This window comes from Pongo abelii, chromosome 11 (genome assembly GCF_028885655.2).
Source record: "Pongo abelii isolate AG06213 chromosome 11, NHGRI_mPonAbe1-v2.0_pri, whole genome shotgun sequence".
Lineage (NCBI taxonomy): Eukaryota > Metazoa > Chordata > Mammalia > Primates > Hominidae > Pongo > Pongo abelii.
The window spans coordinates 64764017-64789161 of record NC_071996.2 but is presented as its reverse complement, the minus strand read 5'-3'; the positions used below and the strand labels follow the sequence as shown (position 1 = coordinate 64789161).

Sequence of the window (25145 nt, the reverse complement as noted above, 5' to 3'; positions counted from 1 at the left end):
ACTATTATAATAATCTCTAACGTAGTTAATATCTAACTGCAAACATTGCCAAGTTTTCTTCTTGTCCAAAGTCACAACAGTTTTCTTTAGGAAATTTTCCATATGAAGTGGGGCACATTTTCCCTGTGTTCTTTAAGACGAGATAATAAAAAATGATACGTTAGAAAATTTTCCTTATGGCATCAGTCTTCTCTGACAGATTGCAGCTTCATAAAGGCAAAAACTCTTGATTTTCTTTTTAACCCACATAAGCCCTTAATAAAATACCCATTATATGTAGTTGAAGTAAGAAAAGCTGGAGGTGAGGAATGGAGGAAAGAAGAAAAGAAGGGCACAAAATATTTCATTAAATGTTTTAAAAATCCCCAGAAATTCAGAATACATGAATATAGGCTGACATTAAAGCAGATGTACGTCTCGTGCAGAACACACAGTGAGGAAACAAAATGGCAAGAGCAAAGCTAAAGAAAACTACCAAATTTGCATTTTCATTAATTCAGCCTTAAATGTAACTTTGTGTCACTGAATAAGTGATTTACTTCCTAAACGTGATGGTCAGACAGGAAATCACTTTTCTTGTGATTAGCATAATCCTTATTTTTTTTTTAGCTACAGTCTAATCATTATAAAGAACTACTCATTGTGTCCATATTAAAATTAAAAATACCTTGCCATAACAAAAGCACATTCTAAGCCTTTCGAAATACCAACATATTAAAATATATTAAAGCAATCTCTATTGGGGGCTCTCCATTTCGTTTTCAAAATAACAATAACAGCTATTTATATTGTATAAAATCTTGCATTGTAATACAATTTACATTCTATTCACAACTTCAAAGTGTTTAAATATATTCAGGCAACCTCTATTAGGAACCTCTAGTTTGTTTTCAAAATAACAATAACAGTTATGTATGCTCTACAAAAACTTGTATTGCACTATGATTTCCATTGTAATACTGTTATTCACAGAGATTGAGAATTTATCACAAGTTGATGGTCCTCAAGTGGAAGAGCAACTTCTTTCAACCACAGTTCAGCCAAATCTGGAGAAGGAGGTCTGGGGCATGGAGAATAACTCATCAGAATCATCTTTTGCAGATTCTTCTGTAGTTTCAGGTACTTGAAACACATACATACTTTAATACAGTAATTACTACTTCCAGAAAAACCAACTGGGCAGAACCTATTAATCAGAGGGAGAAAATGTGGGCATTAAGGTTAGTAAACATTTATATTAAAATATGATTTTTAGAGGAGATTAAATTAAAATAATTCTTGGCCAAAATGCTTTCTAAAACTAATCCAATATCAATGTATTATAAACATGAACACAATTGCATCTAATTTTAATTTATAAGAAATCCATAGTCATTGTAAGATAAGAATGCCTTATATTTCATGGTTTTCAAAGTACTTATAAACAGATCAGTCAATTTAATTCACCCAAAACCCTGAAAATAAAATAGATTCATTGCTTTTTTTCTCTGGTTTAAACTGGGATGGCTCAGAGAGGTTCAACTGTGTCGTAAAAATTAAAATCAAAGCTATAAAAAGGAAGATGAACAGATGCTGAACTAGGGTTGTCTTGCATTGCATTAACTAATCGGTGAGGACTGAAGACTACCATGTCCACCTTTTTGATACTGAAACAGCCCTGGCAGAAACAAATTACTTAATTATTTTTTCCCTTTCTAATCCGCTCGTGATAGGAGAATCCACCTCTCCCCTTCTCTGCCAAAAGGCCTTATTCTGTTTTCACAAGAAAAAGTTGCTTAAAGCCTGTGGTGTGCTGGTAAATGTAACAAGTAGCTCTCTGGGGAAAAGAAAAAGCCCTTTGTAGCATTTGCTAGTCTCTGTGGTTTAAATGTTCTCATTCAGGCTTATTTCAAGCTTCCAACATAAGATCACTGAACACAAAGCTGGGAAGAGCTGTGCAGTGGCACGTCTTTGTACAGTATTCCCACCGTACAGATGCAAACGATGGAGATAGCCTCCAGATCAAAGATGATAGTTAAATGATTAAGTGATGAGTTTTAAATACTTGTAACCTTTGCCTGAAAATAATTTATTTAATGGTAAGTTTATATAATTTAATTTTTGTAATGGCTATGGTTAAAAACTCAGAAAATTCTTGAAAAGCTACCAGTTAGCTCCTGTGAGCCCATATAAACTAACTCTAGCACACCACTGCAAAGTTTATTATTTTTATTTTTTTAATTTAATTTAATTTTATTTTATTTTTGGAGATGGAATCTCACTCAGTCACCCAGGCTGGAGTGCAGTGGCATGATCTTGGCTCACTGCATCCTCCACCTCCCGGGTTCAAGTGATTCTCCTGCCTCAGCCTCCCAAGTAGCTGGGATTACAGGTGCCCACCACCATGCCTGGCTAATTTTTGTACTTTTAGTAGAGACAGGGTTTCACCACGTTGGCCAGGATTGTCTCGAACTCCTGACCTCAGGTGATCCCCCCCACTCGGCCTCCCAAAGTGCTGGGATTACAGGCATGAGCCACTCCGCCTGGCCTTGTTATTTTGTACTTAGATAAGTAATATGCATGCATTGCAAGAAATCTGTAATACATACAAACACACAAAGAAGTCACCAATATTCCTAAAGTGTGGCTATTACACTTAACATTTGGGTATGTGTGCTTCTGGGCTTTTTACATACCTGAATGTGTATATATAGTGTCATTTCTCTTATGTTCATTAAATATTCTTCTACAGCCTGGTTTTTAATGACTAAATAATGGTCCCACCATTTGGATGCAGTATGATTAATTGACCAATTGTTGAACATTTAAATAATGCCTCGATAGCTCTCTTTCACTTGTGTCACAGTTTGCTTTTTAAAAATATATTATATAATTGGAATTTCTGGGTCAAATGATTTATACTATTTTAACACATTTGATACTTAATGTCAAATCTCACTCCAGGAACTTGTACCAATTTACATGTTCTCCAACAGTATGGGATATGAGTGCTTATTTCCCTGAATTCTCTTCTACGAGAATGAATAATATTATCATGTTCAATCTTTTCAATTTGGCTGCTATTAAAAATGGTATTTCGTTATTTGAATTTACACTTTCATATTTCTGCTGAAAAAGAATTTCACAAATTCATTCTCTTTGTTTTGTTAATTATCAACACTTTTAAAATTCACTTTTCTATTAGGGTATTCATCTTCTTTTTGCTGACTTATATGAACTACCTAAGTATATAAGATATCAATTCATTGTCATAAATAGTACCAATTTTTTTCACAGTTGGCTTGCTTTTTAGCCTGATTGTGGATTTTTCTCTTTTTCTTTCTTTTGGGGGTCTGGGGGGCGGGTGGGGACAGGGTCTTGCTCTGTCTCTCTGTCGCCCAGGCTGGAATACAGTGGCACGAACACAGCTCACTGCAGCCTTGACCTCCCAGGCACAAGTGATCCTCCCACCTCAGTCTCCCAAGCAGCTGGCATCACGGGCGTGTGCCACCATACCTAGCTAATTTTTATATTTTTTATAGAGAATGGGGTTTCACCATGTTGTCCAGGCTTGTCTGGAAACTCCTGGGCTCAAGGAATCCTCCTGCCTCGGCCTCCCGAAGTGCTGGAATTATAGGCTTGAGCTGCTGTTTGTTTTTTAATGTAATGCTATTCCACCTTTCTCATAAACTCTGGTGCTGCTGCTGCTGCTAATAGCAAAGCTTATACAGGGTAGTTTTGGGTTTTTTTTGGTTGTTGTTGTTGTTGTTTTTCATTTGAGCAGCTGCACCTTGCTTTAGAAATCATGATTCTACAGGAATGCCAAAATTCACTATCTGAGTGTGGAGTTTTCATGTTTTAATAAATGTCCTTTACAAGCTACTCGACATCTCTATGAGTTACTGGCCATTTTCTGTAAATCCACACTAGAAAGAAGGGAAGATGGAGCTAATGCTGAGAGATGACCCTGCATCTTAAATGAGGGTTTATCATCAAAGATTACCAGACTAATGCATTGCATTAGCTTGTAGTTAATCTGCTCTGAACTTCTACTGAACAAAATTAAAGGCAAAAGTTTTAAATTTTTTAAATTTTTACTTCTTAGTATAAAACTTAAAGATGCATCTTGTGAAAAAAATCTTAATAATGATATTAAGGGACAGAAAAGGTTTTTGTTTATTTTTTTTTTTCCTCTTGGGTTCCTTCCTCTCTATGTCCCTCCTTCCCTTCCCTTCCTTTCACTCTAACTTCTTTCCCTCTCTTCCTTTCACTTCTTTCATTTAACAACTATTTTCCAAACTCCTATCATGTGCCAGGCACCTTGTTGTGTACTGTGAACTCAGGAACATAGTAGAAATGGCTTCATGGCCATGGAGCCTAATGTGACTCTATCTGGAGATTGTGATGGTAAGAGATAATTAAGAGTAAATGAGTCTGGCCAGGCGTGGTGGCTCACGCCTGTAATCCCAGAACTTTGGGAGGACGAGGCGGGTGGATCACCTCAGGTCAGGAGTTCAAGACCAGCCTGACCAACATGGTGAAGCCCTGTCTCTACTAAAAATACAAAAACTTAGCCGGGCATGGTGGCGGGTGCCTGTAATCCCAGCTACTTGGAAGGCTGAGGCAGGAGAATCACTTGAACCCAGGAGGCAGAAGTTGCAGTGAGCCGAGATTTTGCAGTTTCACTACAGCCTGAGCAACAAGAACAAAAAAACTCCTTCTCAAAAAAAAAAAAAAAAAGAAATGGCTTCAGCCCCCATGGAGCTTTCCACTGAGGGAGGTGTCAGCCCAGCAGTAGTAACTGCATAGCTACACTTGTAGTAAGTGCCATGAAAGAACAGTACAGAGTATTAAAATATATAATAGTCTGAGAGCATGTAAGAGTATGCAGTAAACTGCACAGTAATCCGAGGACCCATCCAATTCACAAACATCTTAACGGTCTTCTAGTCCATAGGTTCTTTATGATATCTGGATTTCTCATGTGGATTTGAAAGCAGGTTAGTTTAATCCATTCTGGCCCTTTCCAGAGCACTAGCAAAGAGTCACTTATTTATGAAAATGTAGTGTGTTTGCTTCAGACCTTTGCTTTAGACTGCTGCTGTCATTCCAAGTATCTGTTTGTTTCCTTGTTATCTTAAGGACTAAGAATTACTGATATTAATAACTTATAAAGTACCATTAGTCCAGAGAAATTATTGAGTTTTTTGATTGAAGTTTTTGCTGCAGAATTTACTATGGAAGGGTTTTGCCTGCATAGGCATTTTCTGACAGAAGTAACAATCAAGGTAAATGTGAAAGTACTCCATAGCTTCTAACATGCATTTGTGTAGTTTTGTTTTGTGTATCTTCTTGATATTGATAATGTTTAGTCTTTATTTTGAATTCCATTATATTAGGCTAAAGTTTCAAATAGTTGCCAAGATAGCATTGAAAAAAACTTGTCACAAAGTCTGTAAATACGATTTTTTTTGTGTATAAAGAAAAGACTCAAATTATTTGTAATTTCAAATTATGATATTTATAATTATTATTTCTGAACCAGTTTCTCAAATATTTTCTCAGTGCATAGTAGTCTTAGTGCATGCAAATATTAATTATTTATAGCTTTAATGCAAAGATTTTGTGTGTGTGTGTGTGTGTGTGTGTTTTAGCACCTTTTACCTCTTAACACATCTGATGGATAAGACACACCACCATCAGTAACAGTGGCCCACCTTGAAACTAATTTTAAACACATATCTCTTTGGCACTAGAGGTGACATGTCAGAGTTCTCTAGTGGATTGTTCTAGAGAGTAATTTCGTCATATCTTCAAACTCGGGGGTTGATATGTGTCCTTTTTCCTCCTCCCACCTCTGTTTACAAATCAATTGCTTCTCATTAAAAAAGTTGTTAGTAATTAAGATATATCAATTTTTTTAATTTGCCCTTTTCCAAATTACCAAAACAATTTCTAAACAAAATTTGAACAGTTCTCAGACTATTAATGGCAATTTAATGCTGGATTCTATGGTTCTGCTTTCTGAAGTCACTGGTCGTCTTATAACAGGAAGGTAACTGCAAAACTTTGGTGTTTCTCTAGATCAGATTTCCCTAGGAAACATCAGAGGGACACTAAGCCTGCTTTCATTTTCTATTAAAAGCATTTTAATTATAGCAAATGATTGACTGGGTTATTTTACTTCTATAAGCGAACAGTTAAATTAGTTGTGCAATCAGTCTTTTTCTGCTACTGTAGCTTTGTCAAAACAAGTGAATAGTTACTTCACATTAATCTTTTTTCATTATACTATTTTAGGAATTAATGCATTACAATAAAATCAAAGAAAATTAAGTGACATTTAAAACTAAGTCAACTTTATTGCATTTGGTGTAAACTTTTATGCGGAATGGAGCAGAAAATCCCCCCAAACTTCTTTAATCATTGTGTTAAAGCTGCCCTATTGTGAAAACTAGAAAATGCAAATGCCCCAGATTGGCCAGCAGAGGGCGCCTTTACATTTATAAAGCCAATGGAATTTCACTGTTTCAGCGTGAAAGATTATAATGTAACTGTAGAGTGTGCCATGTGTGAATATACAGTGCGCATGACTGTGATTGCATGTGTATATTTTGATTTATATATTCGTTCACGTGAAGATTTTAAAATTCCACCCCAGCTAATGAGCTTACCAACCTGCTTGTTTTCAGACTTTAATACCTTCTTTCTCATATTTCCCCATATGTTCCACTCCTTAGGTTTATCCGGTGACATTATGCTTTGGAATATATTGTGGATATATTTTGCATAGATCATGTTCTGTAGGAGGGGTTTAAAAATTGACCTTTATAAAACAGCCTTCTTCTCCCTGGCCCAATCTGTTATAGCACTTTTTTTGTTGTTGTTTTGTTTTGCCTTTTTATAGACTAAAGTCCAATCTTAGATTTGGTCTATACTAATTTCTGTAAAAGTGCCACAAAATTTATCCTTGCACTTGAGGACCAGAATAATGTTCTGTAGCACTAACCTCTAGAAATCTAGAGATTTTTAGAATCTCTAGAAATAAAACCAGAGCATTTGAAACCTAAGTGGAAAAAAAATAATTGATACAGTAGTTTACAATAAGACTGTTTCAGAATCACTCATGCCATATCAGGACTGGTTTGAAGTAAGAGCACTCCTTTACTTTTTTATTTTTCTAAATTTAGTTATCATTAATTATTGAGAACTAGCAGTACTACTGAGGCAATGCAAAGGACAGATATTAATTTGAGCTGAGAGAAAGAGAGAGATGCTGATGCTGATACTGATATTGGTACTTGTTAAAGGATTATGTAAGTTTGTATTTTATTTGAAACCCAGCGTGAGGTATCTGGGTCAGTTATATGGCTTACAGTTGCATAATAGTTCTAGGAGGATTACCTTTCATACCTCAGGAATGGAGACATAAATATTATGACAGAAAGACAGAAAGAAATCTCCCTAGTGTGCAGTTAATACATGTTGGATTTATTTTCATGATATCTGTTTATGACTACAAACGTAAAGCTGTTTTCTTTTTTAGCAGAGTTTTAACAAAAGCAGTGATTTTAATTTCGACTATCAGATCTTCCCTTCACAATTTTAGGATGTGAATGAGGTCAGAAGCCAGAGAAATAGGAAGAAGGAGGTGAGTTGGTCAGATAATACAGTACCATTGAGAGAACCAAGCACTGAGGAATTGCGTTCACTCTCAAAAAGTTTATATTCTAATGCAGGAAAACAAGTGACATGCCTCCACAAAGAAACCGTAATCTAGCCATGGTAAAAGAGATGCAAGATCTATATTACAGGATGAAGAGAGAAGATCTGTAAAAGAAGGAAGACTGATGAGAGAAAGCTTACCAGATGAAGAATATCAGATATTTCATCTGAGCCTTGAGAGCACTATGCTGGATTTGTAAATAGAGGTGGCAGGCAACATTTCAGGTTTCAGAAGCATCATGAGCAAAAGCACAGGCACAAGAAAGCTCAAAATGTGTTCAGAGGAACAGTTTGATGAGAGAGGAGCATTTGTGGAGGAGGGCGGTAGGATTTAAGACTTCTAAGATCAGTGAAAGTTAACGAGTTTCTCTAACAGTAATTTTTACAATGCTTTTCCTCACACACACACACTTTTAGAAGTATACCATTTATCATTTGGATAATTATACAATGCCAGCACAATGCATGTGTGTACAAGCATCATCTCAGATGATGATTGCAGGAAAGTCCTTAGGTAGAGGAATATATCTAGCAGAGCGCTGGAACTGGATTTTACTGGCTTGTAAGACCCCAGTGTGCACATCTCTTTCCAGCTCCACGCAGGACATCATGCTGGAAATTGGCCACGGGGCGAATATTTACACCATGGAAATTGACAAACCTTTTAAAAATCATGTCTCCCCCTACCAAAGAGCCAGTTGTTGAACATTTACCTGGGCACCCTTAGTGTATTCGTATCTCCCTCCATCCTTTCATGTCTGCTTAAGTTTGCTTAACTCCTATAGCCTTTCCTGAAAGGTGCTTACCAGCCAAAGAGGTTTCTAATTCACATTCTACCTTGCCGTCTCCAAACCTTGTTATTGCCAAGATTTACTTCCCATGTGGTTACCTGGCTTCTCACTCTTAACTGACTCTACTCTAGGACTTTCTACCTCCATTACTGACTGGCAGTGAATGAATGGGTCATTCTGGTGTGTGTTGTTATCCTTGCAACCTGTGCTTTAATAACTACCTTTCTTTATTAGAACCTAAGTGCAAACGCTAAAGGGCATAGGTGATACAATCTAAGCCAACCTCATTACACACAATTCAAATTTAATTCTGTTAGAAACATTTCAACAGTAGAAATTCTATAAACAGGAGCAGAGGAGCTCCATGGATAGCCATGTGGGCCTGTGGCTCTAGGAGAGTGATTTTTCTCTTTGGGGAACTCATTTCCTAGAAGCTTGGATCCAGGAGAGAATATGCAAGGTGGGTGGAGGTGGCTTCTCTCCATTCTGTGGGAACACATGTTCCCTGGCACGGAGAGGAAAATCTGACAGACCAAAATGTGAGTGTGTGTGTGTGCGCGCGTGCGTGCGTGTGTGTGTAGATCCATATACATAGAGCTGAAAATAAAAGTGATCTATTTCCTCTCAAAAAAGATTAAGTTATTTCAAAAGGAAAGGAAATATATATTATTAGCAGTATCAGTGTAAGCCCACTTGAGAAGACCATGCAGTCTTTGTGTGTGTGCCCAAACGTGCACACATGTTTCAAGCTTTCGGGGTAGCTTGGACCTTCCAGGCATGAGGATTATGAAACTGGAGGGAAGGTGGGGATAGCTGCAAAGGTGAAGCTAAAATGCATCACAAGGTCAGAACTAGAATAAACATGAAATTACCATGAAAAGTGAAATTGGACTAGAGACCTTGTCACCACTGACTCGCAGTAGAACAGGAGCCGTTGGTGCTGTTCTTTCTCAATATGCACAGAGGCCCTTTCCCCTCGCGTTTCCTGCTGTAATGCAAAACCACTTTTCGGGAAAAATAGTGTGTGGCAGACTGAAGCCAGGGGAAAGAAACGAAAGATATTCTGTGGGGTGATAAATGCCTCTAGGCCAAAAATAGGAGAGGTACTACCTGGTAGGAATAAAAGCAAGAATCAATTTGAATTTTACCTAATGAAGCTTAGCTCTTTGAATAAAGAATACCTACTTGTCCACTACTTGCTATGTTAGCATTTTCCAGCAGAGGGCAGACTTTACATTGAAATAGATCTAAAAAGGCCTTCAACCTCTTTTTTTTTTTTTTTTTTTGGTTTGAATTTTTTTAAAGTTCAATATTTTTGGTTTCTAAATGATTTAAAAATATTTTAAAGTATTTAAGGTCTAAAGTATGTTAAATAAGAAATTTCTTGGATTTCAGTTAATATTTCTGCCTTATTAGCAAAATACTCAAGATGTGATTGCAAAATACGGCTTTTTTTTCCATGGCTTTTGGGCTGGTCTTAGGCACTTGCTGTCATTGTAGGCAAGGCTGTTCTTTTTTGTGTTGTTTACAAAATTACGAAAGAAAATCCTATCTCTTAACTGGATGGTTATAATTTTCATTCATTCCAATAGCTTTTGATATGAACAACTGCTTTTCTTTAACAATTCAATTACTACCATCTTCTAATCTGTTTCATAGTTAGCTTTGATATTTTCCCTAGAGGAAATGACACCTATATAAAACTTAACTAAACTTATTATACAATGTAACTTCAATATTCAAAGCCCCTTTAATGAGAATTTAAAATTTCTTTCTCTTCGAGTTTCATTTTCTTGATCTAACCGAATCATTCTCACAATAAGTGAGAAAATAGAGACTACTATCTCTCTATATATATTTTTTAAAACAGGAGGTTAATTCGCTTGTAAGTCGTGGCTAAGTTCAGATCTGGAGACTTATCTGTTGGACTCCAAAGCACAAATTCTTTTCACGGCAAGGCCTGCCTCCAATTGACTCCATGCGATCTACTTATAAAATCATAAACGCAGGACTTTATTCATTAGGACTTAAATCCAGACTGACATAGTTTGAAAAATACAAAGAACAAAACAAGATAAACCTAAATAAATCAATTTCAGAAATTCTTGGCATTTAAACTCAATAGGTCGGTTTAATTTTGGCTTCACGCAAGCACTTTCTTGATCTCGCTTTTTTGGGAGTGTGTGTGTGTTTGTGTGTAATACGGTTCTTAAAGTGAATGCAGGAGGAAAATCTCTGGGGAAGGCATTCTCCCTATTATAAGAAATACAATATATTTTCTTTTATTATTAAATTTTACCTACATTTCTATGAAAGCAAAAATGTATATCAAACTGCATAAGAATTTGCTGCCTAGGAAACAAATTATTTTTATGTGGAGAAACTGAAGATTTATATACCCTTAAAATGACAAAGAAATCGAGCTCCATATATTCACTTTCATTTTCATAATAATCTCTACAGGATTACTGCAATTAATTTTATGTAATGAGAACAGAGGTGTTCTTTTTATTTGAGTGCAGAGAAAAGTTTAAAAAGAGGTGTGGACGCTTAAATGTAAAGTTAGTGAAAATCTATCAACGAAACCAGAAATGTTAGCAAAGCAAAATCATCTCTCTAAGTTATTTTCTTGGAAAGATAAGCTCTGTTTCAAGATGGATAGAAATGTGACAATACAATGAAAATGTCTCTTGCTGTTAAAAACCACCACCACCACAGCTCTTAATTCAGTTAACACTGTGTTTACAAAACTTCACCCAAATCATCAGCCATGCTTAGTGTTAGGGGAAAAAGCACTGGAACACTGGACTTGGATTCAGAAATGAGGATTCTGCTCCACTGTAGCTGTGTGATCTGGATATATTAGTTAACCTCTCAGCGCCTTGGTTTCTCACCTATGAAACAGGAGATAATATGTATCTACCACATAGAATATTGAGAGATTAAAATGAAATTTACATTACATCTGTGAAAGCTCTGAGTTCAGTGTCTTCCTGACACATTGCTGATTGGTTTGTTAGATCAAAATAATCCAGATAATAGACTTTATTACTAATACCCTATTTGGGGTAGCAACTTTTAAAACAATTCATCAATTATTCGTGCACATTGCATAAATAGCTCCCTCCCAAAACTTACAGATGTTAGAACAAAGCTTGGGAGAAATCTTGACTCTACATGTAGATGAAGTAGGTTTAAGATTAAAGTTTAACTGCTAGTGATTAGAAAATGAAGCGGAAATCAAATATAATTTTCATTTCTATTATACTTGGAAAATTTAATGATACAGTCTTAGATTTTAGATAAATTTTGGTATTCTCTTCAGTTATCAATATTACATTTAAAACAGTAAATGAAAAGCATGTCAAAATTCACATTTTTGCCTCAAAAATCTTAGCCTGTATTTCTAGATCTAGAATTACTCTTGCAATGACATTTTCCCCATCTCATTTTACACCTTGCCTTTTCCTTACAAATCATATTCTCTTTTCATCAGTACATCTGCCCAAAACGCTCTTCTACTTGACAGTTCTATCCTACACTCGCCTCTGAGCTTCTAACAAGACATACCTCTGGGAATTGCGAAGTGCCATATTTTAAATCTCTCAGTGAGATATACAGGTTTTCTCGTGTGATCATAAGGGATTCCTCAAATCTGAGTTTTAGAACTAATCTGCGACAACTGATAAGCACAGTATTTTCACATTAGTGTATTTATGTTGTGCTAATATACTTAAACAGTATGTATGTCCATTGAGAATTTTTCTACAAATTTCTTATCAGCTTACTTTTAATTTTTAAGAAAGATGTCTTACATATTTGATTGGCATTGGCTGTAATTCTGTTATAGGTCTTAAACTAAATAGGTTCATCCAAATTGGATGGGAGATGTAAATGTCACAGATTCTCACTGGAGTACTAGTCAGCAATAAAAAGGAACAAATTAGTAATACACACAACAACATAGATGAATCACAATTATTATAAACTAAGTTTTAAAAGACAGACATAAAGGCTACATATTGCATGAATCCATTCATATGACATCCCGGAAAAGGAAAAACTATTGGAACACAAACCAGATCAGTGGTTGCCACTGGTTGTCTGATGTGGAACAGAAACCAGATTAGATAACCAGAGGGATTTACTACAAAGAGCCTTAAGGAGACTTTTGGGGTGCTGGAAATACCTTAATTGTGATGGTAGTTGCATAACTGTATACATATGTCAACCTCTTCAAAGTTGCAAAACTGTATACATTTGTCAAACTTTTCAAACTATAAACATAAAAAGAGTAATCTTTTTAGTAAGTAAATTATATCTTAATATAGCTGACTTGAAAAAATTAACTAGTTAAGGAAAAAGGAAATATTTGCAGTTTTGAGTTGTATATCATCTCTTTTCAGAGAAGTTTTATTAAAACATACTATGTGTCTATTTTTTCATCCATTTTAATTTCCAGCCCTAAATATGACACTCAGACTAGTTTTAAATAGCTAAGAGCTACCTCATTGGTGTGTTAAGAGGCTTTAGGATGAAATATTATCTAAGTATAAATATTATAAAATATTTTTAATATAAGAACATTATCTAATGGAACTCCTATCCTAAGAATATATCATTTCTTGATTTTTATTTCATTTTCTAATCACCAGCAATTAAAGTCCTGTGCCAAGAGCTTCTTGTACCTAATATTACTTAAAGGTTATCAAGGGCTGTGAAGTAAGTGGGATTAGCCTCATTTTAAAACAAGGGGAACTTGTTAGGTTCAGAGCAAAGTGAATAGCAAATTTTGCAAGTCCTTCTGATTCCAAAGCCAATATTAGTAACCACCATTGCTTTATTTTTACCAGTTTAACGATCGTTCTGGTGCTTGAGGATGAGGTTGTGTAAGTGTTTGGAAATAAACTGTAAGAAAAGAATTCTTCTCTTGAGGGAAAGAAGGTTTTCAAAAAGAATTGATCCTGAGTTCTGAAAACAGAATGTCGGGATTCATAAATGAAGGATGTGCACTGCCATCCATCCATATTAACCATAACTCTTTGATAGAGGCTTAATCTAATTATAGTAAAGAAAAACAGTTATTTCCAACCTCACATGAGCTTCTAGTACAACTGTGATGCCAGGCTTTAGTGATATTCTTTTTGAACAAATTCTCTTTGAGATTTTACATTTATGTTTATCACCAAACTATCATTTTTATAACTGATCAGTAGATCCAGGTACTTTATTAATTTTTGTACTTTATTAATTCCCTATCATTTTAAATGAAAAGAGCTCAAAGGTTTCTATGTATTACTTTTTGTTTAAAAGACATATCAAACCTAAATATTGTTTTCTTGGGCAACATTTACACGTAGAAGGGCAACAAAAGTTATAAACCCTCAGGAATTTGCTTTAGCTCTCATATTGGATGTGTAGTACTTTAAGTAGGTAATATGTATTTGAATCACTACCCAGCAGCTGCTCATCCATAGTGGATTTTTTTTAATGTAGCCTGCCAGAAGCGCTTACCTTTTATTCATAATTGTCTGGGTGTGCCTTCCCCACTTGAATTGAACTGTATGTACTGTGTGCTGTAGAGGTGTGCAGTTAAAATACGTTTATTCTCAGAAATATTTTAAAAATATTTTAAAATGTTTTCCTTTGCAGAATCAGACACAAGTTTGGCAGAAGGAAGTGTCAGCTGCTTAGATGAAAGTCTTGGACATAACAGCAACATGGGCAGTGATTCAGGCACCATGGGAAGTGATTCAGGTACTGCCTAACTGTTGTGTAAACCTTAAAAAGTGTGAAATAAGACGCCATATAGTGGAAGCATGGGGGCTGTTCATACCCTCCCTAATGTATTTATGCAATTAAAGCAATTCTTTTCTACAGTGAAATAGTTTTGGAACTTTGCCATTCACTTTCTTTAAAAGTGTAACTTACAAAAGTCTTAGAACCAAACTCTTTAATTTTGATCCAGTACATATCTTTTTGGTCTGGCGTATGCCACATTCCATAGAGTCATGTCATCTATTTTATTTGTGGGATCTGTTTCAATTAATTTGACTGCATTTAAATAGACTGTATTCAATTTGGTACATTTATTTACTTCCAAACTCTACTTTTTAAATTAAAATACTTTTTAAATAAAAAATTGATACTATCAATAAGAGAAGTATGACTAACTGGAAATTACATATATAAGTAAAAGAAGTCAAGTCTGTATAAATATCTTTTGAATAGGAGTAGAGTTGGCAAAATATTTCGGTCACTAAATGAAAATTTTACCAGGTTTTTCCCAAATTACTTTCCATATCAGTTGTATATTCTACCAGCAATAAATGAGAGTGACTCTTCCTAATTCCCCACACCTTCATTAGTACTTCCTGTTATCACTTTTCCTAATTTGTTAGTCTGATAGATTTCAAATTGTTTCTTTCTTTTCTTTGAGTGTATATTTCCATGATGACTACTAAGCTAAAATGTTAACATTATTAAATGTAGATAATGGGTTAGTGGGAGTCTATTACATACCTTTCTATATTTGTCTACGTGTTTGAAGTATTTCACAATTAAAATGAACAAATCACAAACAAAAAGAAAATGCTTTGCAAGGGGCCAGCTAAGAAGCATTGGAAAAATGATAAATTAAGAAAAAAATTACTTTATTCTTCATCTGTGATTGTTTCCCCTAAGAATATATTATATAATTCAGATTATCCTGCATTGTCAGAAGAATTATAAAAATTGATATCCACAAGAGGCCTAAGGCGGCAAAATAGTTTATAGAAAGATTGTCATCAATCCTAAATGCTTTCCAAATTAGATTGTAGCACCTCTTTTTTCGTATATCCTTTTATCACAATGACACTCCTGAATCCCTTAGAACAAATTAGTTTGAGGAAACCCAATTCACCAAATGTCAGTCACAACTTTAATCTTCATTTAAAAGGGTGAATTCATTTTCCGTTCAATTCAGTCAGTGTTTATTGAGTTCTTGCCATGTGCTTATTTCTGTGGATTATATTTGTTTTTTCTATCCTTGTCATAAAATTGTTCAATTTAATAATTAACATTTCTATTACATGCTATGCTAGAACTCAAAATAGATACTCTAGCTAATATTTAACATCATTATAGGTTGTTTTAAGTTTTTGGAGATCATGCTAATTTTCATTTGTCTAAGTAAGGGCTTTTCAACAATATCCATTCATTCAATAAATATCTAATGTGTACCTTCTATGTGCAGGGCATCTTGCCTATTTAGAGCTGTTGACAAATGTATTTGCTGATTTTTAGTCCTCAATGTGGCATGAAACACATGATAAATCTGAACGCAATCTACTTTTGAAAAGCAAATACATTTTCAAAGGCAAATACATATTTGAAGACAAACACATTAGAAAGAACACCACTTGAAGTTCTAGATGGATCAGTACTTAGGAGCAAAGAATTACTTTGCCTAGTGGCTAGTCAATTTCCGAAATCGTAAAATTATGAAATTCCTTGCCCACAAGTGCCTGGTATAAGCTAAAATAGAAACCAATTCAAAAGGAGGTTTAGATAAATTGGTGAACTGTTAAACACATATTGAGGCACTGAAAAGTATTACAGAATCTGCAATTGTGTTTTAATCTTTGAAGTTGACATCAAAAGGGACTTCATTCTATATGTCCTTCCTCCTCCTCCAGAGGTCATATATGGGTCATAAGGTGTGACCCAAAACAATCATATTATATTCCTTTGTGGAAGTGTTATGCCATAGTAAACATGATTACCGGTACTTTTAAAGTATAAATATTCTAATTATATTATGAGAGGCTTTTTTTTTTCTGTTTCCCATTTTCAGAAAGATATATTGCTTCTCAAAATGTGGCAATGTTTTTGGCAATACACATTGGCCTGATATGTAGAAAGTGTTTCCTTACTATTTCAAGATAATGCCTATTAATATTTGTCCAGCTGGAATGGTGTATTTTTCTGTGGTTACATACTATAGGTAAAGGAATACTTTGTAGATTTCAAACACATGCAGTGACAGACCTTTTCTCTCCAAGAATAACTCAGCTGTCAAAATCAATGTGAGAATGAAATTTGCCACATGGTGTAGTTCCAATAGAATATTATTATTTAAGCCTTATTTGATTTTCTTTTTTGACCATTTATATAGTATAATACAATTTTAAGGTCTTTAATCAATACTTGTGCATTGATTTGAATACTTTATTCAAAGCTTGTGCATATTTTAACTGCTATTTTCATTTAATTGATTATGCTTTTCAGAGAAAGCCAAAAACAAACAAACAACAAACAATCAAAAACCCAAACATTTCTTTTATAAAGGAAATTGGCTCCTGGCTCATTGATACCAGCCCAGTTCTCTCCTTCTGCTGACAGAGAAGAGAAAACTCTCTTTTCATTTCTTCTGTGGATAAATTCTTCCATCCCTGTGTCAGAGGATGTGATAAGGCAAGAATCAGGCTGAATATTTAGCACTCACCCAGCTTTTATTCTTTGGATGCTAGTCTCACATTGAATCCAACTCTAATTTTTTCCTGTATCCACACTGTGCTTCTTTTTAAACTTAGGGCCACCTATCAAATCTCCTAATCTTAAATCAAAAATATGGAAGATTATTGAGCTATCTGTCTAACCAGGTATTTTTGTGTGTGTAACAGCGGTATAGTGTCGTAGACTCTAAAGTCCTTCAGGACAACAACTATATTATTGAGAGTGCCTGGCATATAATAGGTGTCCAGTCAATATTGACTGAAGAATAAATTTGTGGTACATGCCTACTTAAGTAGCAGTAAAACCTCATGACTTCGGTTCTGAAGTTAAATTGTAAACACAATAGTCCTTTTAACATTCTCACTCTTCTTAAATGTATCAGCTTAATAAATGATTAGAATGCATGAGTAATATTAATATTTTACTCATTTGATTTGGTTCTGGATTCTCGGGAAAGAGACTTAGGAAATCGCTATATGTTTCTCTTTTTAATATTTCTTATTCAAGGATATAGTAGTAACCATGAAAAATGGGGGAAATTATTATTAAAATGTACTCTTTTAATAGTTTATTTTGCAACTATTATGAAGGAAGGAGCATTTTATTAGTATTCTTAAAATCTATGCAAAAATGTACCTCAGATGAAATTAAACAAAGAGAATTTATTGCTATATTTTAACAAACTTCCTAGATCAAATAAAAATTTAGCAGTAGTAAATTTCTGGGTCTTTGTTTAGACACTTTATAATGCATCTTCCTTTGCAAATATACTGGCTCTTTTGGAAAAGTTAGATGATAAATTATCTTAATAGAGGTGAAATATCAGAGTTTTGATAGTCTATAAAAGCTACAGAGGGATAACATTGTTCTTAAATAAATCAGAGCCTTACATAAACATAATACAAGATGAATTATTGTAAATATTGTAGAGTTCAAAACAAGCATGGAAACTTATAAAGGTATATTTTAAATGCTGGTGATTTTAAATGAGTTTTTCATAAAAATAATATTGAATGAATCAGCAGAAGATCCAATGATAGCTTAAATGTATTGCATCTGTTTTTACTCATCCATACAGAAGGCAAATTTCCTGCCAGGTTAGTAGATGATCCTAAGTGGTATTTGGTGTGAATTTTCCTACCTGTTCAGATAGTACTATCACAACAAGTTAAAACCCACTCAAATAGAATTATCCAGGGGCTGAAATGGAGCCATCAGCAAGTTTTTTGAAGTTAATGGGATTATGTTAGTTTAGTTTTATTGCAATCATTGATAAGAAAAAGAAGTTATTTCATGTGTGATGAAATACGGATAAATACTGTTATTTCATTTTTTCTTGTGATTATATAAGTGATAAAATGGGCCTTTAAATTGGTGTAATATTTATTTTACTTCATTTCACATTATAATCTATGCATTTTTTTATCTTTTTCCCCTGGTAATATAGGTCAATATGGTCACTTCTAAATAAAATATATTCTATCTAAAACAAGATATAATAATTTTATTTTAATATTCATAAAGTTTATGTTAGAACTTATTTTATCAGTATTTTAAATTTAAAATCCATGTTAATTGAAAATATTTTCAATATATTATACTTTGGATTTTAGAAAAAGTAGGAATATGTGGAGCCATAAACATAAGGAAATAATAAAGATAACAATTCACAAATAAATGGCAAAAGTAGTCATAATTTAGTTTAAACCAACAAAATTATTTTTACCTTTCAAGGAAAACCTACCAATTGAAGGCTAGCATAGGAAGAGTTTTTTCCTCTACTCTCTAAATACCACTTCTGTACAACGTAGTTGCCTCAGATGGATAAAGGAACTTGAGATAGATAGAGTGTCTGTGTGTGTGTGTGTGTGTGTGTGTGTGTGTGTGTGTGTGTGTGTGCTTTTTGGTATTTGGTTGTCAGATAAAGTTTCTACAAATGAAAGAAAATAGTATCAGCTGTAACACCTTCTTTGCAATAAAAAAAGGGGAAATACGCAACTGGGAGGACTAATGATTCCAACTTTCTCAGCTCCTCTTGATTTTGTAGGTGGAAGGGCTAAGTGAAACAAGCAAGGCATAATGGCTCCACAAAGAAATGGGAAGTCTGATGCCTTAACAACTAGACCTGCCAATCCCGCACCACAGCCCTTTCTGCAAATTCGCCTTGGCTTCACCCACTCTGCGAAAACACTCCCCCATGTTGCTCCTTCCAGTCCTCTTAATTAGTTGACTCCCTCTGCACCCCCACACCCCCAGACTCCTTCTGTGAGAGGGAGCCTGGGTTGTATTCTGCAGATGCAGAGAGCAGACATTCATTGGTACAGAAAAGAGAAAATGAATTGGTTTGGACCACACGTGAAAAGGAGTTTAAAGCACAAGAGGCCTACGTTCAGTTTCAGGCTTCCTAAGCTCCGTTATTTTGTTGTCCCTTCTCTTATTTTTCTTTTCAACCTTCTTCAGATGAAGAGAATGTGGCAGCAAGAGCATCCCCGGAGCCAGAACTCCAGCTCAGGCCTTACCAAATGGAAGTTGCCCAGCCAGCCTTGGAAGGGAAGAATATCATCATCTGTCTTCCTACAGGGAGTGGAAAAACCAGAGTGGCCGTTTACATTGCCAAGGATCACTTAGACAAGAAGAAAAAAGCATCTGAGCCTGGAAAAGTTATAGTTCTTGTCAATAAGGTATTCAAAGAACACATAACATTAGTTGATCATTTTCATTGTATTATTCTGAAACTTTTATATGATGGCATTTGTGTCATTGACTCACATGTTTAGTTTAATTAAGAGTAATGTCAAAATAAGCTCTTTATTTTATTTTTAATCTTTTTTAGGTATATGTAATATCTAAGTGATGAACCTAAAAATAGAAATTTTCCAATAAAACTAGGACATTATACCAAATAGCTATAACTTATGTAGCCCCAAAACCTAGCAGTTAGTTTTGATTCATCTGCTTCATTTCCCTTATCTGGTCACAGGTTATATTTACCCAGATATACTTTAAGGTTAACTAGCTAATTTATCATTGCAAATGAATATGAATGACCCCAAAATATCACTGGAATCAAGGATCAAATATTGTTTTTTACTTTCTCTTTAGCTGTAGACCCTTAGTCAAAGATGGCAAGTCTTCTTTCTCCAGAATACATATAATGTGGTTTGGAGATAAAATTAAGTGAATGTTTGGTATCTACACCAAGTTAAATAGATTTTAAAATGCTCAAGAAGAAGTATATATATATAATACACATATTACATTAAATGCAACTGAAGTTTTCCTTCAATAATTTATATCTTAGGGTATTTGAAGGCCATCTTCATAAGTAAATGTGTCTGCTTCACCGTAAAACAAAATCTAGTCATTTGAGCTTTATTGAGATAAATGAGAGTTTATTAATTTATAAATATACAAATTGGGGATATGAATATTTACTATTTTATGGAATAAAAATGAGTATACTTTTCCTTGATCAGAAAGTCTTTTTTCCATTCTTATCTATTCCTTTATTTAAAAAAAAGCAGTAGATTGTAAAATATTATATTTTTTATTTCTATCATGCTAGAAGTTTTAGTTACATCCTGTTTTTCAGTACTTAGAATCCATAATTTGAATGATTCCTCGCATGTAGTTCCAAATGCATTTTGTGTGCCTCTGCTAAGTCCAAAGAGCTCTCCTTTATACTTGTTACTCACTATTAAAACACTTTTATTTCTTTTGCTGGTAATGGTGACACATTCAAATTTGTTTGCCCATAGACTTGCATATATTCCCTTTGTACAGGATATTTTTTTAAATGAAATAAGTTTGAATCCTATTTCTACCTACCAGTAGTTTGAATTAGACAAATTAGTAACTTCTCTAATTTTAATTTCTTCATCTGCAAAATGAACAAAATAATAACTACCCTGCTCTGAAATTTCAATTGGATTATATATGGCCTAGTAATGACTCCTTCTTTTACTCTTAAATACTAGCTTTCTCCTGCTCCTTTCTCTTCACCTTCATAACTCATGAAACTAGGTAACATAACCAGGGAGGCTCTTAAGTGCCAAATCCAACGAAAAGAACCAAGTTAACTGGATTCAAAGCTACTTAAACTGATAATTTTGAAACCATTTGAGCATCTGCCATTTTCTCAAACTCAGCCTCACCATCTACCCTCCTAAAGGCTCCTCTTCCTCATTTACCTGTCTCTTTGTGAGTAATACCACCTCCTCCAAAGCATGCAGCCCCCACACCTAGGAGTTAGTTTTAATTCATCTACTTTCTTTATTTCCCTTATCTGGTCACAGGGACATAGGCTAATAGAGTTGAAAAGGGGCTTCGAGATTCAGCTTTCTTCCTTTGCAGAGTGGTTCTCTCACTTCTGCAGGGTAACTTCCTAATACCAAGGAGGTCCCCCTACTAACAAGACACTGACACTCTTAGAAAGCCCTATTTGTATTCATCCAAATCTGTTTTTCTGGAATCCCACAATCACCGGTTACAGTTCCTTCCTCTGCAACCACACAAAGTCCTAATTCTCCAGCCTAATGACAGCCCTTCACATAGACAAGGCAGCATCATGTGGCTCCTAAGTTATTTTTTTTTGTTGTTATTCCTTGGAATAAATGTCCACAGTTCCTTTAACTGTTTTCCATATAACATGGTTTCTAAACCTGTCATCATTCCTAGTGCTCATACTCCTTCAGACACTTTTCTAGGACACTCTTAAATGCGGTGTCCAGAGTTGGGCAAAATACTACAGATAAGATCATACCAGGGCAGAGCGTAGGAGAGATGAGATATGACACCCAGCTTATGACCGCATTTGCCTCTGGCATCCACAGACTTACCTGGACCTTGTCATAAACTCAAAATCCTCAGTTCCTTTTTATTTGAAAATCTCTTAAACTAGAACATTCTTAATTTATTTTTGTGCAGTCAGTTTTTGAGCATAAATTCAAATACTTAGGTTTACTTATTTAACTATTGATCTTTTCAAGTCTCATATTTTTGTATGTGTCTAATGCATCTTCCTTTCTATAATATTCCCTTCTCTTCTCAATGCTATATTCTAGCCAGGAATCTTTCATTGCATTGGATCTACGTGATTCTTCGGAATGCACATTTATGGCTATGTTTAAATATTAATTTATCCTCATTAATTATTCACATTCACTGCGTTGTTGTGTGGACACCTGGGGACTTGACTCTAATTCCTTATAGCTTTTCTATTGTTTTTCTCCTTAGAATTACCAGAAATCCCTCCACTAATTCTTCCATCTATGTCATAATTGTTTACTATACCATCTTTTTGAATTTTAAATTAATTTCAGTTTTAATTCTTTTTGATTGAGTCAGAACACCTCTGGCCCAGTAAGTCTACGTAACCTGAATCCTGTGTTTGGCCCAACAACAAGGTATTGTTACCCTTGATCTAGAAAAGAGAAATCCTGTTCTCTAACACCATTTACTTTCATCTCCCTTCCTCCGTCCTTTCCAAAGTTATAGCCTTCGAATGCAGAGAGAAATGAAAACACCACCTGTGTTCCCAGACTTTCCATTTCCTATCTAGGGCTTCAACATCATGAGAGATAAATCCCAGGTTCCTTCAGATGCTGCAATGCAGCCCCATATGATTCAGCAGAAGTGGGTAGCAGTTGGGTTTGATTAGTCTTGGCAGGCACTCTGTCACATCTCAGGAAAAGGCTCCAAAAGGACCACACACCTCCCAATTAGCCATGTCAGACTTGCATCTGGCTTTCTCTGTGTCCTTCAGTAGGAAGTCAACACCACCCAGAGCGAGTATCAGGATTTCCAGCACCTGCTATCTCCTGTGACAACTTCTTTTTGTTCTGTACATCAGAAGGTGCTGCTTCTTTTGAAGATTTTTGACTCACCTTTTATGGGCAGAATTTTGTGGTGCGATGTCACTCCATAATACAGAGATTCTTAATTAAATCATTCAGCATGAGTGTATTTAAAGACAAATCAAATGCAGATCTTGTCCTCAAGAAATATGCAGTCTAGAAGAAAGATGAGAGATATATGTTGATAATATGATAATTAATATTTTATTGCACTTTATAAAGCACTCTCAGATATATTATCTCATTAAATCTACACAGCAACCCCATAAGATAGTCTTTATTATTCTCATTTTTTCCCATCAGAAAACTAAAGTTCCAAGACTTCAACTGGCAATTCAGGGATCATCCAGCCAAGAAACAGAAGAAATGAGACATGAACTTTTGTCTTCTGAGTCCACTGGTCTTCCTTTGCCACTGCACCCTCCTTCTAGAATAAAAGGATGGGTGAAATATCGTGGAAGTTTTAGTACTGACAATATGGCATCCTCTGTTTCATTTAATTTTCACAACGCTATAATAGATTAACATTATCCTCATTTTATTAATCTGGAAATTGAGAGCATTAAGATGATTGAGACCTTGTCCAAGGTACACAAGAAGTAAGTGGCTGGAGTAGCTGTTTTCAGTGCTTTCTTCCCTCTGCATCATGCTGTCTCTTTCCAGTAAACTTAATTTCCATTCTTTTCCTCAGAAGCCTTCTATCTTGCATAAAAGGAATGGAAAGAATACTTCTAGAAAATGATTCAGGAATGGCTTTGTGGAAGAGAGAGAGAAGAGCAGAGCCGTGGTTCTCAAATTTTAAAGGCTTAAATGTCATTAAAGTGAAGGTTTCAAGCCTCTGCCCCCAGAGATGGTCCGTAGATTCAGTAATTCTTGAGTGGAACTTAGGAGTCTGCGTTTTCTAAACTTCTCAAGTGTTTTTGTAACAGGTAGATCAGAGAGACTTTACTTTGAAAAAAAAAAAAGAACTAAATGAAAGCTTCTCTTCTTACTCTTTCTACCCTTTCCACCTTGTGGTAAGGTAATGTTCTTTCACTCACTAACTTGATTACTGATTTTAAGTCCACTTTGCTTCCTTAGAATTTATGGATTTCATTTTAACTCTTCCCTACCCCTTCTTCCAGCCCCCCAGACATCTACTTTTGGAAGCCTCCATCATTTCCACTAAATAATAATGTAAACCAGTATTCTTCATAAGGTAGGTGTTCCCCTTAGCCAGGGGGATCAGCCATTCCTTATTTAACACATAAGTGGGGCTTACCTCAAGTAAAAAGATGAATAACACAAACCCTACAGACTAGGAGAAAGGTAACCACTGATTGCATTTCCGGTAGAATTATGGAGAGTGAAGAATATAATGGGCATTCTTTGAAGCTTACCCTTGAAACTCTTCCTGCCAACTCTCTGTTTCCCATATTGTACACTGCTGGGCTTCCATTGCATAAATCTTCCTAGGATATGACCTTCAAGATGGCCTTATATTTTTTCTCCTAATCCAGAAGGTATTTTGAGTGACTAGTAATGTGTAGCATTGAGGTGTCAACCAAGCTACCTTCAGCAGATGTTACAACATACAGAATCAGCTGAAAAGGACCCGAAGTTTCCACTTCTTTTGCCAGGTCTACTTGCGGGTTTGTTCTTTCTCAGCCACCACAGCTATTCCAGCAGCTCATTTCTTCACTTCACATCTGTTCTCCTAGTCAGTGCCCCAACTCCTCACTTGTGGTTCCCGGATTCTTCTGGTCCTGTGGGCCTGTTGCTTCTGGTCTAATCCAAAACAAACAACAGGAATAAATCACTTCAAGAGTACAACTTGTAGGGATCCTGTAAACTGTTATACTACATGTAAAATACTCTGCTTGATGTTTGCAGCCCTTTACAACCTGGTACTGCTCTACAAATTTAAAAATGTACTTCTTATTCAACCTTAGCTTCAGTTTATCTTTTCACTGACTCATGGCTTACTAGATTCAAATTCCTTCAAATTCCCCTTTTTTGAGTGGTCAGTTGCTTCTTCTCTTAACTGTCACTTTGTGTGTGTTTCTAGGGGAGGATTATTACATTGTGTTGTAATAATTTGTCTTGCTTTGTTTAGTCTTGGTCTGTATGATCAGCTAGACAGAGTTCCTCAGAGTTGTCAGCCACATGTTAAACATCTTTGTGTCCCAAACATAAATGCCTACACCTAACAAGGGTATAATAAGTGCTTATTGACAGATGAATGAAAGGAATGATGGGAACGTTGTTATGCCTGATTCACTGATAATGTAAACACCTCTTTTAATGCTGGATGCCA

General features: G+C 35.2%; 1 protein-coding gene and 1 long non-coding RNA gene across 3 annotated transcripts in view; one reads left to right on the top strand and one right to left on the bottom strand.

The window, feature by feature from the left end:
- Window positions 1–25145, top strand: part of IFIH1 (interferon induced with helicase C domain 1) — a 51501-nt gene that overhangs the window by 10761 nt on the left and 15595 nt on the right. Inside the window, exons 3-5 of the mRNA XM_024243484.3 lie at window positions 973–1119; window positions 14148–14252; window positions 19455–19675. Of these exons, the coding sequence (XP_024099252.3) occupies window positions 973–1119; window positions 14148–14252; window positions 19455–19675 (473 nt within the window). The remainder of the gene's footprint in view (window positions 1–972; window positions 1120–14147; window positions 14253–19454; window positions 19676–25145) is intronic.
- LOC129058008 (uncharacterized) lies at window positions 915–25044 on the bottom strand. Of its 2 annotated transcripts, XR_008522816.2 has the most exons (4): window positions 24229–25044; window positions 22880–23005; window positions 12685–12772; window positions 915–1186 (listed from the first exon to the last, which is right to left on the bottom strand). It is a non-coding gene; the product is annotated as an uncharacterized LOC129058008 (long non-coding RNA). The 2 variants fall into 2 exon arrangements; XR_008522817.2 differs by lacking the exons at window positions 915–1186; window positions 12685–12772 and having other exon boundaries at window positions 20601–23005; window positions 24229–24616; window positions 24815–25044.